The sequence below is a fragment of the Homalodisca vitripennis genome, chromosome 3, assembly GCF_021130785.1.
Source record: "Homalodisca vitripennis isolate AUS2020 chromosome 3, UT_GWSS_2.1, whole genome shotgun sequence".
Taxonomy (NCBI): Eukaryota; Metazoa; Arthropoda; class Insecta; order Hemiptera; family Cicadellidae; genus Homalodisca; species Homalodisca vitripennis.
In genome coordinates, this window is record NC_060209.1 from 49,490,151 (window position 1) to 49,507,803 (window position 17,653).

Sequence of the window (17,653 nt, forward strand, 5' to 3'; positions counted from 1 at the left end):
GCATGTTAAACCATGGACTTGGGCTCAGCGTCACACTCATTAGCCTAACATTCAGAAGGCTGTAGAATTCCTCCTTTGTCTGCCGGAGGGAGATAAACATGTTTTTGCTGTATATCATGTATGTATGTATGTATTCTGTCTGTCTAGAAAATTAAATCAGCTAGAGATTTTAAGTTTTAAAAGCACCCTCAGCGTAGCCTGTTATACGAGTCGTGGTGTGGCGTATTCCTATTTTGTTAAACAATTAAAGTATTCCATTTTCCTGTACTAATAATTCTTAATATGAGTTATCAAAAAATAAAATTTTTTCTTTTTCTGGAATGTTTTGTATACGTTATAAGTTACCTGTATAATGTGATGGGTCCATTCAATATATGTTATAAAGGTGTCCTGCGATCTATCTATTCCTGTAAATATTTTCAGTTAGGACAGTTATTAGTTTAAAAACCTACTGTGATCGGACACTTGCAATTTTAATTTAACTTAATTTTGTATAGTTACTTTAGAGTAATAGCCTCTCTGAACTGTGTGACAGAAACTAGAAGACTTTCGTCGCGACAACTGTCACGTTAGCATTAGAACGGTGTGGAAATACAATACAACTTTAATGTCACTTCGAATCACATTTAACCTATAATGTTAGCTGTACACATAACTCAAGTTCTATTTAAATTACAGGTAGGTTGATATTTTTTTAGATTAGACCTTTATCTATTTCCTATCATGATATTTTAGTGAAAAAATAAAATAACATAGTAATTTAAAGTTGCATTATGTTTATATATTACACGTGCACTATACAGAAAATATATAGTTAAGTATTTAGATTTTAGTACCAAAGCTAAATTGAAGAAGAGTTTTTAGCCAGTGATGCGTGGTTATTGTTGCTGAGAGAATCGGTGTGAGAATGGGTTGGGGCTGTGAGGGTGTCGAGGGGGAAGGGTGGGAGGGGGAGAAGGGAAAGGGAAACAAGACTGTGATGAGGAGTTACGTAGGGTCTTTGGGGAGGTCTTTTATACAAAGAACTTATCCAAGCATACGGCTATCGAACAATCTAACTTTAACACTCCCGCTTCTCAATGTTTTCCAACGTAAAAAACCCCAACTCTATTAAACATTTAGGATTGGATTTAGAGTCTTAATTTTAAATAACTCAGTAATATAAAATAAGATTAATTAATTTAGCTGATATTTTCCATTTGTTTACATTTAATGTCTTAAAACTATAGAGTAAGCTTATTAGTAAGAACACTTCTTATTTCAACATTTTTACAATTGATTTTGAGCACGGAGTAAGAAAATATCAAGATAAGAATATTTTATTTAAAAAAATTAAAAATGCAGTGCTTGGTTAGTACCATAAATCAAATTTTAAAGACATCATTACTAGATAACCTTAACTATTAATGTAAAGGCTGCTGTGAGTTGCGATTACTACAAAACCCGTCTTAGTTATATTTTCACAGAAATAGGCTTCTCAGGCTAGTGTATATATATATATATATATATATATATATATATATATATATATATATATATATACTTTTTTGATAGAAGAAACAAGGCACACTAAAGAAATACTATAACTGGAAAATATCACAGAATAAGCTTATTGATAGTGGTAACAAAGCAAACTCAACAATGGAATCTGAAAAAAGTAATAATATAAATTATAATAATATGGTTTTCAATTGAACTAATAGTTGCCATACACTTGCAGAGCCTAAAATTCATACAGAGCAGTGGGTAACTGCTATTGTACTATTATTATATTCAATTAAAGACAAATTTCACACATAAAACACATTTTTTAGTCCAGTTTATTCATTGCCTTTGTGCACAATTCTAGAAAGTGAAATTAGTGACAGTATCTTTACTTACAACAAACAATCTAATACAAACAATGCTCAATATGTGTGATATACAACACCAAACTCTGCGGCAGAAATGAAAACCGCCAATTCCCAGTTATTGGATTCGTGTCTAGACTTCTGATTCCGACTGCAGCTGAATCCTTGGTTTGCGGATACTCGTGCGCGTTCACACTGTAGCTACATGTGTCATTGTGTATGTTTTTCTGGTTCCAAATGTAATTTAGTCGATAATACCTTTGGTCAAAATAAGATAGATTATAAATAAATTAGACATAAGAGCTCCAATTTCTGTTGAGAAAGGCAATACAAAATAACAAACGGAAAATATTACGTAAATGTCTGACTAGCAAGTGGAATAAGTTTGTGAATGTAACATTATCCACAAAAAGCGGAAATGAAGAAAATCGCACACGTGGTTAGTGTTAAAATTGTAAATGTTTGCAATCTTATAGGTCTTTGGCATATGGTATTTATTTAATCAAGATGGGCTTTTTGACCTTCTACCAAGTAATGATCGGAATATGTAGTAAGTAGGCTACATTCTGTCCATTGATCTTGAAATTAACATCGGCTGTAGCTACTTATTAAATTGAAGGACCGTGCGGTTACACGAACCATAACTAAGAGTATCATATTGTATATTCGGAATTTCACATCAAATAAATCATATGGATCAGGTGGATTAATGAATTTACTACCCAGAAAAGTCCAAAAGAACTTCTCCTCGAGAAGAACGACTCTTGTAGAACTGCTCTTTAATAAAGAGGAAGACGGGGAGGTGCCAATCTTTCTATTCTATGATAAATTTTTTGTGTCCTCCTAGACAGAATTATAATCTTGATATCCCACATTTAAATCGTCTTTACGAATGTCACAAGAGTAGATGGCCATAAAAAATCCTCACTTTTCAGATGGTTGTTTGTTCCTGATTGTTTGAGAAGTTCGTATTTGTTTAAGACACGATTTAAATTAATTTCATAGACAATATTGAGACGAAAGGTGATGTGTCATTAAATTTTTCATTCTATCCGAACTATGCCGCTTTGGCATCATTACAGTTTGGTTATTGTACTGATCTATTCAATTAGATGTAGACGATATGATAATACCCTTGGTTTAAAAGCTACAAGACGAGTTGTAAGCTGATGATGTATCCAGAAACATAGAAGTTAATCCTGTAAGAGTTGTGGAAGTATCGCGTTCGTTAGATGACAACTACTATAATCTGTTGCAGCAGGTTTGTTAGTACTTCGGAGGTGCATCTTAATGAGGTTCTCGCTATTCTGTAAGAAAGCTTTTACTTCGACTCTACCTTCACTCTGCTGTCTTATTACTCTTTTCGTTAATACGGCTGCTTTTATGCCGAGACATTCAATTCTGTTCAGCTAGCCAACTTTTGTCCTATACGCGTCGTGGCTCAGCACCTTTAAAAAGTAACAGTAATTGCTTTCTATGAATTTTGTTTTGTAAAACGATATTTATTTAGGCATTTTCATAATCCAGACATTTACAGAAGGTTATATAAGAACAGTTACATGGAGTCGTAATCAAATGTTCTAAAGTTTATTTTATGACCTGTAACATCATGCAGTTGATGAAAAGTAGTAAAATGTACATTTCCTAGTGAATATTGTTTTGCTAAACCACGAAATATAGTCTTTGAGACTAAAAACCAGAGTTTAAGAATATACGTCAGTAACTCTTTGGTTTTTCTTATATTCTTATTTTAAGATGTTAAAGTGAGGTCTTCAAATTCAAGTAACTCTGAATCAGGTGTTCTCAACAATTCATTGCAAAGCAGCTTCACTTAATCCGATAAAAGCTCAGTTAAGGTTATACGGTTTCTTATTACTTTATGAAAAGTTTTCTTCCATTTCTTAAATAAATAATTGTTCTCAGAATGTGCCAGAAACTGCAACTCTGGCGATAGAAGGTAACCATGAACTTTGTGACTGTTAAATCATACAAGTGTGATTTGATGCAACATTCTAAGGTTCATCTCGAACTGTTTAAATTGTGGAAATGCAGTCTGTCCATGTTTTGAATTTAGACTAATTTAAGCAAATACTATAGTCGCCAAGATGAGTCTCATTCATAATTTCCTCTTTCGTTATCATTGTAACAGATATTGTTTATTTTCCTGTTTGTTTTCGTTTATGATGTGGGTAATGTTTAAAATGTTTTGTGACACTTAACAAACCTACAATTATTTTGTAATAAGCAGGTATTTTTAATAAGATTATTTCTTCATTTGTACCTGTAGTATTACTCTATTACAATGAGTTGTACTACATTTAAAAAAAAAACCGATAAAAACCCATTTGCAGTTTTTGAATTACCTCACGTGGAATAGAGCTTGTGACCTCTAAGTTAAAGATCCACAGCATAACTCTACACTACGGTCAATGTATTTGGTAATGTGTATTCGATACACGAGTTTTTTGTTGCTTTAAACCAATGACTAGACAACACGCTCAAATGGCTTAATAACGCAACATGACACCCAAATTGTTGCCTGAAAATATATGAAAAGCTATAATACTCGATATTTCAGCATGAAACATGAAACGGTCTATTTATACAGGTACAAATCGTTGTGTGGGCTTATGGACATTCTCAACTTGTGGAGTGGGTTTTCACGTCATAGTCGTGATGCCACCCACCCGCCGCCAGCACTCACACAATCGTGTCTGTTCTTTACTACAAAACGAGATTACAAAATACACCATAGTAGAACAGATTCATAGAATACTGATCAGTTACAATTTACCTGTTTCCGTATCAGCAATACTTGTTTCTCAATCACCCTTATAAATAAAAATGAATAAAAAATATGTTGCTAAACGCTAATAACGAGAACGGCTGGACCAAATAATGTTTAAAGATATTTATTGTAATCCACGGATGGTCTGATATGAAAATAAAAGTTACCTGGAATTCTTTTAAATTCTAAAAAATGGTATTTATGTTTCATGATGCTTCAATCTTAATCTCGAAAAATCCGATGATACATCTGTTTACATATACATTTTATAAAACATTGGTTATACAGTGCTTGAATTGAATACAGATACCAAATAGAAAGGTAATAGGGTATATATATATATATATATATATATATATATATATATATGTATATAATATAGTGTATATATGAATTTAAAACATCTAATGTAATTTATATATTGCTTAAACACTATTATAAAATCAACCTTATTGAACAAAGCTATTAATTATCTTTATTAACTGAATAAAGATTTAGCCCTAGATGGTATTTGCCTTCTCCGCCCTTTATATGTTTTATATATTTTATTTATCGGGAAAGAAGGCAAACTCAACCATAGCACTGTAAATTTAGCTTAGACCAAAAGTAGATTACTGTAACCGGAAGTTGACTCTTTTTTACTATATTTCAGAGACCAACATAGCTATATAGTTTTTTAGTTGTGTCAATAAGGGCAAACCAAACTGTGGCACCGTAGATGATTTATACGCTCGTAAGTAGACACACCTTTTAACGGAAGTAAGCTTCAAAGACCTACATATGTACAGATTTTTTATTCACCAGGACAACTAGCCAAACGCTACTATGTTATTGGAATTATCTTAGAACCTAATTACATGGTAAGGGCTACAAGTAAACTCTTGTTGCCCGAAGTAGGCGTCTGAAACTTATGTTTTTGTAGTATTGATTGGAATAAAAAGCAGACAGTTGTGGCGTTGGACATATAATTAATTGAAACCACAAATGCTCCTTTACGTGCAAAAAATTATATTACTCAAGTTAAACTTTTAAACTCTTTATTATGTAGACAAATAATACATACGTGATGTATGCATAATTTAAAATGTCATGACTATAATATTATATAATAAATGTTTTTACTAAGTAGTATAAGGACATCAATTTTGAAAATTGCTTATTATAATGCGGGTAACAGTTAGTTTGTTTTGTTAAAGTTTCCTGGGGTTCTGACTAATAAGGATTTAGGATTGCTATCAGGATGATGGCTAACAGGACAGAAGAAAACAAACAACCAGTTCCAAATGGTTTGTGACTAACTAAATGAATGTCAACTTTTTTGTGAGATATCTTCTTTATCTCAAATTCACATCCTAGCTTCTCAGTATCCAAAGTATGATATACGGCAACGAAGTTATCTCAAACTTTAGAACACAGTGCAGTTGCGTAAGCTACAACCATGTTATCAGTAATGACAGCCGATACTATAGGAGATTCTAAGTGACACTTAGAAGCCATATATGTGATGACTTCCGGGCTTTATATGAAACTAATCTGAAGGCCTTTGATGACGCCTTAGGATGACTTACAAGTTCTTAGGTTATTAAAGATTACTGTTGACACGGCGATTGAATGATCGGTTAAAATATAGCTTTTACTATATTTTTGATGCTCCATCATCAGGAACTCTTCTAATAATTTTGGAATGTGACAATTGTGTATAGACTTTTCATAAGTTACTCTCAGTAGAACAACATATCAACATATATATATATATATATATATATATATATATATATATATATATATATATATTTGTATATATATATATTTGTATATATATATATATATATATATATTTGTATTTAAAACCGTATCCCATGTATTCCTTTCACATCCTTTTATGTGGATGTTGGGAAAACTATATTTGACTAGAATGCCTCAGTTTCAGAATAAATACAACCTTCTTTCTGAGGATCAATTCATTTTCAGAAAGGGTAAGTCAACAATAGACGCGGTAGTAAGTCTGGTCAAGATAAATTGTAAGAGGGATTGGAAGGTCGAAATTCCACTTGAAGTGTGTTTATCGACGTGTTTAAAGCATTCGACTGCGTTGGCTACTCCAAATTGCTCGACAAACCTGAATGGTATGGCATGTAATATACTACTACTATACACTTTAAATAAATGGTTAAACTTAATTGTGTTCTGATGATTATAGCTAGAAATAACAAATACATAAATAATAAATAACTCAGTATGATACAAATGTGAACTTTAATGATGATAAATTGACAAACAGGTTTGAATTTTGAAACAAGATGGAGGATACAATTAATAATGGTAATGTTTTTTAAAATATAGTTCTTAAATTTTAGGGCAGGGTGGTCGTGCTGGCTTAATGAAAGAGAAATATTAGGTATTTAATAAAAGATATTGTAATTTGAAAAAAATAATTTTATTAAATTTTAATTATATTAATTTTGAATTGTTAGCCAAATCGAATGTTCCTGGGTTTTATGTTCTTTCAATGGATCACTGTTAAATTTAAAAGGAATTTTCTCACCCAATGTCTGTCTTCTGCTTCTCTGTACTTCAGTGATAGTATTAATTTAATACATTAACATTTCTTCTGAACCAAATACTGCTGAATAAAATGTAACCAGTTTCTTTATTTAAAATAATAATCTTGCTTCACTTCTTCTATATCCCTCTCTCCTCTAAACTTTTAAACCTCTGCTCTCTTCACTCTTTAACAATTATCCTGCACACTGTATCACTGACTTTAGATTACTTTATAACTTTTGAGTTTTATATGTAGTAAGGTGAATTTTGATTAATTTTTATATATTTAATTTTGTATTAAATTTATTATTTTTTGTATTAAAATTTGAGACAATTTATAAATAATTATGCCTTAATTATTTAATTATTATTACTAATAAACTTCTAAATTAAATTAAATATTTAAATGAATGTGAAATGGGTGTATGAAATGAGTCATTACAGGCATCAGAGGCGTACTTCTAGAGTGGCTCAGCTCATTTTAAAGCCAATGAAAACAAATGGTCCTAATTTCATATAAAATCTCTGAACCGATTCCCCTGAGTTTTGTGGTCCTCGGGGATTATTAATTCAGGGATTAACACGACATACTATATGGAAAACTCGTACAGTACGCTGATGACTGAACAAGTTGTTCAAAAAAAATCAAAAAACTATACTGAAACAATAAACGTTTATTGACATCATCAACTGTGTCCAGAAGATCAACAGCCTCAATCTCAAAGCGAATTCCTCAATATCAAACATACTGACTTACGAACTGCGATCAGGAGATCAAAATGACGCATCCAAGTTGCTTGTTCCAAATTCTTCGGAATATTTCTAGATCGGGGATTGACGTGAAATGCTTACGTTGGCCGTGTTTTCTCCAAAATGTCCACGGGAATTTATGTTTTGAGGTGTTTAGCCAATTACTGCCCCACTCAAGTTCTGATGACGGCTTATTATGGCTTGATTTATCCTTACCTCCTCTACGGTTTAGAGTTTTAGAGATCAAGAACAAACGGCCAGATCTCTAGAGCATTTAAAATTAAAAAACAACTGGTCCGGACAATCTCATGAATGAAGTTAAGAGAGTCGTGCAAGGAAGCCCTCAAAAGGTTGCAATTACTGATGCCAAAGACTTTGCATTTTAGAGCCAACATTATTCTGTGTGATCAAATGTGCTATGATTAGCGCTCGAGACATTCGTTCGTATGAACCACGAGGCAGAGATACCTACCAAACTGGGAGACACAGGACGGGGATTTACGATTACTTGCCTTCACAGGCAAGGTTTCGTGGTATAACAAATTGTGCGATTCTATAAAAAATACCACAACGCCAAAGGCTTTAAAATTTTATTCGAAACACTTTTGAGGGTGTCAGACACATTACAGTGCTGTCTAGTTTAAACCATACGACTGGGTGACAACCATCGTTGGAAGTGAGGAAATGGCATGAATGAAAGAAGTATGATAGATAAAAGTTGTATGTTTGAAATTGTAGTTTCAATGTAGTGTGACTGTTTGAAATTTTAGGTTAATATTGACGATTGCTGTTCTTTGTAATACCTTTCTAGCAATGTAATAATTGATTGATTGTGTGATGTACCATCCATTGCCGTTTTTATGTTACAGTTGTATCTAATCTGATATCGTTCTGGGAATATTTCATTGAGAAATGGGCGTCGTCAACGATCTGCCGTATCCCACAGGGACACGTACGCCAATGAACTTAATGATGGTTATATAATAAATATAGTTTCATGTATTGTTTCAAGTCAATAGATTGATTCATTTTTGAGATATCCATATGAAGCTTCTATATAGGCAACATCGACTTCAATGATGTGCATGTCATTCCATAGTATTTAGATGAACGTTATGAAAGGTTATGACATTGTACTTATTGTAGCCATGACGACAGCGGGGAAATCGCAGAATAAATAAATTTACTGAAATTTTTACAGTTGACATGGTAACACATTACTACCATGGTTTTGTTATTACTATTCGAAACAAATGAACATTTTTAATGAATCAATAGATTTCTGTACTTGAAATTGTACATGTAACCTCACCGAACATGTTACAATACAAGTGATGTAGAGTGCTTTGTAATCGTACATCAACGTCGGATTTATTATGATGGTTAACACAATCACACAAACATCATGCCACTTTGAACAATACTCTTAGTTAGTACTCTTTCATACTTTTGAGAGATACAAATCGACGATGTTCATTTTAGGAATGTTCAAATGATCAATGTCACTGTTGCTTCCAGTGCGAGTTTTCATGTTGAAGGTGATTCTCACAAAACTTACGATCGAAGCGTCACTATATCAATTGTTAAAAACACTGTTTATTGCCCCATATGCTGGATTCAAGGCATAATAATTGTAAGAACGTATCCAAGTTATGGATATGACTTTTGTAAATATCATGGTAATATCCTATGAAATTATTCATGTCAGAAGAATTTCTATGGGTGGTTTTAAATAATAATCGTTTGATGTACAAAGGTTATTACAAATGCCATTATGATAATGTGATTATTTCTAATAAAGTGTTAATATCAGTGTAGTTTTGTATGTTGCAAATGAACAAAGATATTAATCGCTCTATATGAAACTCATGTTAAATATAATCGTCATTAGCAATAACATTATTAATGTCAAGATAATCTCACAAGCAATTATATATATATATATAATATTGTCATTTCAAATACGCTTATAAGCTTTCTATTGATGTAAATTCAAGGGTCGTTCCCATGTTAATGTTATTAAGGAGATTGTTAAATTTAAAGCACTTAAAGCTAAAATGTATTACTTAGTAGTGTAACTTAAGAACTTCTTCATTGACTCTTTCTTTTCTTTTTAACCTTTTTGTAGGATATAAAAATTTAACTAACTTTACATAAATTTGTATAGTTTTTGTTCATATTGGTCCTACATAATTCACACAGACACTAAATGTTTACAAATAACGATAGTCTGATTTTTGGTTTATAAAAAGAAGTTTTAAACGTACTTCTGTACCACGTTTGTATTACGTATTATGATATTTTAAGACACAACCATATTGATATCTGCAGAATCCCTTGTTCTTATACTAATTCCAAGAACATCTCTAATGTTTCGTTCAGTGTCAGGGCGTTTTAAATACTTTCATATAGTAGGCTACCTCTACAATCTTATTTGTACATAAATCATATTTATATTGAAATGTATTTACGGACATGTGCAAAGTTGCAATACTCATTCATTCACGTAAATACATACATAGAGGTAGATCACGTTTAATGTTCATAGCAATATCCTTTTATAACGTTATCTGTTTGTTACGTTAGTATATTGTTATTATTTCCCGTTGAGTATTTTATGTGTATCATTTATGTGTAGTTTATTTTAGTCGTTAATATTTTACTCAACGGTTATTTTAAAAAGAAAGCTTGTTAACTCTAGACTAAATATATGCATAAAAACTTTTTAAAAATTTCTCTTAATATAGTGCATTTTAGGCTATATAATACAAGGACAGTAAGATAGCCATGTACTTTATAACAGTCATTAACTTAATAGTACGTTTAGTTTCAGAGGTGATTAATTTTGAAATATGAAATGTGTCACATAGCGTGCTATAATATGTAGTATAAGTACAAGAAAGACGAAAAAGATAAACTTATTTTAAAAACAATTAGCTTTTTAATATGTTTAATTTGTTACAAATTTATAAAACTTGAAATTTTGAAATGCCTCGTACATATTAGTTTTGTTCCAATTCAATGAAAAACGTTGTGAAATGTACACATTATACATGACTTATGTATGTGTCCTCAGGCCAGCTCCCCGCATCCTATATTGTTACACTTAATTAGGTACTTGAATTCGAACAGGCAACATTTGTGGTAAAGTTTAAAACATCTGAGGAAGTTAGGTTAAAGTTCTACATATTAATTTATGTTCATATTCGCAAATGAACAGCCATGATCTAAATTTTATCGACTTTTTATATAAATAAAATCCTAAAACGTTGATTTGAAGAGGTATTTAACTTTCTTACCGATTACATAATTGTATGATCTCACAATGGTGTATGTATACAATCTGGTGTATGACGTTTAACTGTGTTTGAAAGTTCTTTAATAAGCGATAAATAATAAAAACGCAACAGTAGATTAATAAAAACTATAGTATAAATATTTTTTTATTACTCCATTTCCTGAGCTTTCCTCCCCATTCAAAATCAATGGAATGTCACAGGTAGACAACAGTTGATAGAGATTACTATAAACCATCTGAGATGATAGTTTGACAGTCTGTAACCTGTTGTATTGTTATGTGATGGTGTGGTATTTACATGGACAATGCATTTTCGTAAAGGTTTTTACTTAGAAACGTGATTTAAATGTACAAAATTAAAGGTTAAACTAAATTTGTTTGAGAACTAAGACTTATTTTCCATAACTGCGTCATTATTATGAGTTGTCACTTAGTGAGATTTTGATGGATCGTACTATATTAACGGCAACACTGCTTTATAATTAGTTTTAATGAACACTCTACTAGGAAAGAAATATTTTTGTCATAATAATTTTATTCAGACGAAAACTCACTGTAAAATATTTAATGAGTATAACGAAAATATTTTATATGTTTCGTCTCGTTAGAATGCGATTAAAACGGTAAAAAGGTGGATCATTAGTGTTTTTCTTTCAACGTAAATTGCTACATAAAATTCCCTGTCAAACCAGAAGCAAAAACAAGCCAACAAAGTACTTAGTCGGGGGTTGACTCGCTACTACGGGGAAGGAGAGGGGTGTCCCTGAAAGGGACCGGGGTGGGAGCTAATGAGAAGGCAATTACGAAGTGATCCATTCAAGAATACATCTATCAGCTGTATCCAGTTGACGGGCATCGATCGACGAGGCTCACTTTGGTGTGAAAAATCGGCGACCGTTGTGGGAGTGAGGGGAAGGGGGGAGAGTTAGTTTGTGCCGCCACCGCTCGAGGCAGTGTTAACTCGGAGCGTCCTCAGTACTCAGTTGTTGCCGAGACGTTGACGCGACCTGGTCTGTATCGCTTGTGCCGCTTGACCCCCCCAATCAATACCAGTGTGATATGTGATGGTCTGCCCCCTCGCTCTTCAGTGTCCGACTTGTGTCGACCGCCCCATCAGTGCCTATGGATAACAGTGATGGTGCCGCTTCCTTATCGATGTGACTAGTTTTAACACTATTATTTTGTCTATGAATTTTATAATTTTTCTTCGGCTTCAAAAAAGTTTTTTTCATTTGCACTAGTGCTTTTAATTTATAATATTGTCGTTTTTTAATTTGTGTGCTCCGTTTGTAAACAAGAAATAGAATTTTTGGTGCTGAGAGAAAGTGGTCCGATTCTTGGTGCGGAGCGGTAAATGTGGGTCGTCTCCGTTGACTGCGCTTCTTCTCGGAGAAACTCGCCCTGAATTAGCCGACATCAGTCTGAGAAACTTCGATAGCCGGGTTTCCACCTGTCTACATTCCCTCATTGTTATTCGATCAATGCTCTATTGCGTGTTACTGGCTGTACCGCATTGCTGTTCCACACGCCACTACGTCCTGCGATAATCTCACTCCCACGATGGCATGCATCACGTTCCTCGTCTTGCTCCTAGCAACCTGCGTCGCCGCTAACTCAGGATCCTGTCCGAGTGTCTGTAGTTGCAAGTGGAAAGGAGGTAAGCAGGCTGTTGAGTGTTTGGATCGTGCTCTAATAACGATTCCTGAAAATATTGAACCTGCTACTCAAGTGTTGGATGTTTCTGGAAATAACCTTCAAATTCTTCCTCGGGACACTTTTGTCAGGATCAACCTACTCAACTTGCAAAGACTTTACATTCGCAGTTGCAAAATAGGGCAGATAGATCCTCAAGCTTTACGAGGTCTTAAAAATCTTGTGGAGTTAGACTTATCATTCAATCTTCTTACGTCAATCCCCTCTTCCACTTTCAACGACGTTCCTTTTCTTAGAGATCTTACTCTTGCTCATAATCCAATACAAAAAGTAGAAAGTCATGCTTTTCAAACTGTTCCTAATCTCATAAAACTTGACCTGTCTCATTGCCAACTGCAGTTTATAGCCCCCAAAGCTTTCGAGGGAGTGGAACTCTTAGAAACTTTAAAACTGAATGGAAATAGACTTCGAGAATTGAGGCCTAAAACGGTTGAAAGATTAAGCCGCTTACACGAAATAGAAATGCATGACAACCCTTGGGTGTGTGACTGTCATTTAAGAGAAGCCAAGTTGTGGCTAACTGATAATAATATTCCTTACCCAATTTCACCGACGTGTATAGGCGGACCCGATAGGGTACTTGGTCGATCCTTCGCCGAGTTAGATATTGACGACTTTGCTTGCAAGCCCGAAATTCGCCTGGATTCAAGATATGTTGAAGCTACCGCTGGAGATAATGCGACAATTGTGTGCAAAGTTGAATCAATTCCAACTGCCCACATAAACTGGTACTGGAATGGTAGACATCTCATAAATAATTCAGCATTCAGTTCTTACCAAAGAGTTTTTATTGTTGAGAGTGGAAATTTTGAAAAGAAAAGTACATTAATTTTGACAAATGTTCAGGAATCCGACTCTGGTGAGTTTAACTGTTTAGCTGAAAATAGAGCTGGTAATGTAGAAGCAAATTACACTTTGCATGTAACACAAAGGATAGCAGGAATGGCTACACTAGGAAGTGGTGAGATTGCTGGGTTGAGTGCAGCATTAGTAATACTCATTCTGGTCATACTTTTGGTAATTCTGGTGCTTCTAATACGTCTCAGAAGAACGTCCATCGTCGATACTAAGACTCCTGCTCAGATGGAAGCGATTCCAAACGGCAACGCTGGGTGTTCTGCAAAACCAACTTCACCTGTTACGATAGACAATGCTGGATTTACGGAGAAGAAAATTGTTCCTTCAGAGTTGAATCTGAATCCAATCCAAAAACCTCCGAGAAGTGAAGTGTCATATTCCACTAATTATACTGGGAATATTATTAACCAGCAATTTACAAATCCTGCCTCAAATCCGGATCTGATTAATGACACTAAAAGGCCGGACTATGAAGATGAGGCTTCTTTACAACAGAGACCTTCCAGTGGTGAGTACTCAAGAGCCAATGATTCCTTGTATCCTTCGGGAGTTTGGGATCAAGGAGTTCCCGGAGATTTGCAGAGAACTTCCAGTTCCAACTTTGGGTACGATTCCAGTGACAAGACGCCAATCATAGATGGCATGTCCGTCGAGGAAGACTACTCCAGAGCACTAGAAGGATATCCACCCGACTATGGACTGCCCATACTTCCAACGTCAAGTCCCTGGAGTTTCCCCGACAAATCCTCCTCATCCTAGTGCTAAAACCCTCCGGGTCTGGCAGCGTGGTGTGCCTGTCCTTCCTCCAGTAACCGCTCTCAAACGCGTCCTTTCAAGGAACTCCCCCGACGAGGGCTATCAGGAAGGGTGTGGAACTGATGTATAAAGTAAGAGATGTTCTTTATATTTATATTTGTGATTCCTTGTAAAGTCAACCGTTATTGGTATTTGTATGTGATGAATTAATATTTAATTCATATTAGCGATAAGTCCCAATAGTCTGATGAAACCAAAACAGAAATCTTAACGATTTCGGAATAGTCCAAAGATAAACTATATTTTGTTTATTTCGTTAATTTCACAATCGTAAACAGTTTCTAAAGTCTATTATGGTAATTTAACAGTAGACTAGCAGTTAAACGTATCAAAATAACATTTAAAATATTTTCACCCAATTTCTTTTAAACCTGATTATGCTTAAACTCAGATATAAACTTATACGTTGTATGATTGTTTAATCACCATACCAACAACAAATATTAAAAATATTGTATCCTTGTATCAGATTTATGACTTTTAAAACAAGAAACATTTTTTAAAACTATTTTGTAATTTTATTTTAGCACTATTCAACGAAAAAAGATATCCAATTATCTAAGAATTTTAGGAATTTACTGAAATGTAAATACACTATTATTTGAAAAAAAATTTTGATTATTTGACAATTTGAGTTAAATAAATTGTGTAGCGATCAATGCTCATGAACACGAACACAAATTATCAATTTACAAGTTAAAGTTAAATTGATTGCTTTCATTGAATTTAGTATGTTCAGTAAAGTCAGTAAATGTTTAATAGAATTATTTTACTGCAGAAGTATATTAATGATATAATTAAGTTGATGAGTGTTATGGTTGCCTAACTATTACAACCTACAACAAAAGCTAGAAATACAAATATATTATTGTATGTAAATTATATTTTAAGTATGAAAAGCCAATCGTATCAACTATCAATCATTAGAAAAAACAATTAAAATTGGGGTCACAGAATTAATATATTCCTTAAAAGCACTTGAACATGAATAACCTGCACCGCATTTACATATTTATATTCCACAACACACTCAAAACAATTCAGTTTATTCAATGCTTTATATTGTCGAAATGGGCTGGCTGGTTTAAACTTCAACCTGTTTTCTATTTATCATCATCACAAGATGATATTGAAACCTTCAATTAGAGACAAATCAATTAACATCTTATCAATTAACATCTTCAGTGGCTGCCATGCAAATCGAGGGAAATAATTAAGCTGTGGAGAACCCTAGTGGGGAGAGTATGTTGAGTGTTATTGGGGCCTGGATTAAGGACTTCCCCCGCTCAAAAACCAACCCCCCACTCAAAATAATGTATTCGGCCCCAGCGGCTGCCACTTTGGCATGAATATCAATCAGCGAAATGTTTTTACAAGAGCACTGAATAATTCATACAGTGTGTGGAGTCGCTTGGGCGAATCTCTCCAATCTCGGATAATCTGCAATGTTTATGCGAATATTGCTACATGTTTTTGTAACAGACATCATCTCCCGCAAGTGTCTCATAGACATTTTAATGTTCCTCGTAATAAATTTCTTGCAGAATTTATATGCTAATTACTTTATTTTTAAATACATTTCGTTCTTATTATGTTGTTATAATACCGACTTGAATCGTTCATTTCTGTCATCCTACTTTTATATATGAAACACCAATTTACTATTCCATTTCGCATAGTAAACTATCGGCTTTAGATTTAGTCTTGTCTCAATTCTAATTTTGAAACAAAGGCTAAAAGCATATTTATAATGTATTATTATTTAGTAACATTAGGTACATAAAACTCAAGGCAACAATATACTTTGGTGTGCCGTTATTATTGTCGTGTCACGAAAACTGCATATACTTAGGATTGCATTTAATGGTGGTAATAACGACTCCATTGAGTATAATTTCAAATCAAAGAAAATATCACAAGCCAACTCCAGGTGCTGTAGTTCAATTTATAGATAAAATTCGAATTTTATTGAAAGGAGTTATTTGCAATATTTCCAATTTAAAGGGCATTCAGGATTATTGGAAAAAGCTTGGACACCTTTGAAAGAGTGTTATTACAAAAAAGTCCCTTTCAAGATAGAGTCGATATTGAAGCTTGGTTCTCCCTTGTTAATAAAGTGTAAAGTTACCCCGGGAGCAGACGCGATACAAATATTGAAATGAAAAATTTAATGAAAGATCATTTAATTATTTTCCTCAACATAACTATTTAATTAAAAGACGCAAAGTAAAGCATCCCCTATATTTGTTTCACATTATACAGTATCTTCATAAATAGGTTTTATAGTATAAAAATAAGACATTCACTTTGAAAACAATATTAAATACAAATACCATAACTAAAAATATAAATTTGATCTGAAATTATGCAAGTAGCATTTATTTAAGATGAAGATTCTCGCCAAGTTTTAAAATCGACTTTAATAAACCAAATATTTCGTAAACTAGATAGGTTTCATAATTATTTTCCTAGTTAATATTTGAAACTATTACAAATGTATTTTTCCGAAACGCGTCGCTATGACAGAAATAAAAGATATTATTGAATTACTCACATACGTTACTTTAGTCATGAGTAGATAATAATTTATCGTTTCTGAAAACAAAATTGTAAGAAATTGTAGTTCCATATGTATGAACGCTTTGAAACTGAATTTACAAAATAAGTAAACCTGATAAAATCTTTTATTAAACATTTAAACCAACAATTTATTCTTGATAAACTAACACTTTCCCCGTAATTTTCTGTTACAATAAGGACACATTCCTAAAGACAAATAAAAGTGGGAGAGATATTTTTGTGCCGTGTGTGGCAAGGTCAAGTGGGGGGTCAAGTGCTCTTCTGCCATGCCATTATAACTGGCGCTTTGCACTTGTTGACACTACCCACTACAGCACAACTTTTTGTTTCCACCATCGTTTCAAGTATTGTTTATTCAAAACCTGTTAGATTCGTGGACGCTGAGCTCTATTAAATAAGAGAGTTCTTGACATTCAAACACGACTCAATTTTAAACAGTAATGCCATTTGTAAATT

The 17,653-nt window shown here is 33.3% G+C and overlaps 1 protein-coding gene across 1 annotated transcript; it reads left to right on the forward strand.

Moving 5' to 3' along the window:
* The first annotated feature begins 12,211 nt into the window (after window positions 1-12,211).
* On the forward strand, window positions 12,212-16,043 carry LOC124356870 (leucine-rich repeat-containing protein 4-like). Its single transcript, XM_046808144.1, is given in 2 exon segments — window positions 12,212-14,506; window positions 14,508-16,043. Coding segments are annotated over 2 exon segments (1,896 nt in total). The 5' UTR covers window positions 12,212-12,790; the 3' UTR covers window positions 14,688-16,043.
* Window positions 16,044-17,653: the final 1,610 nt, after the last annotated feature.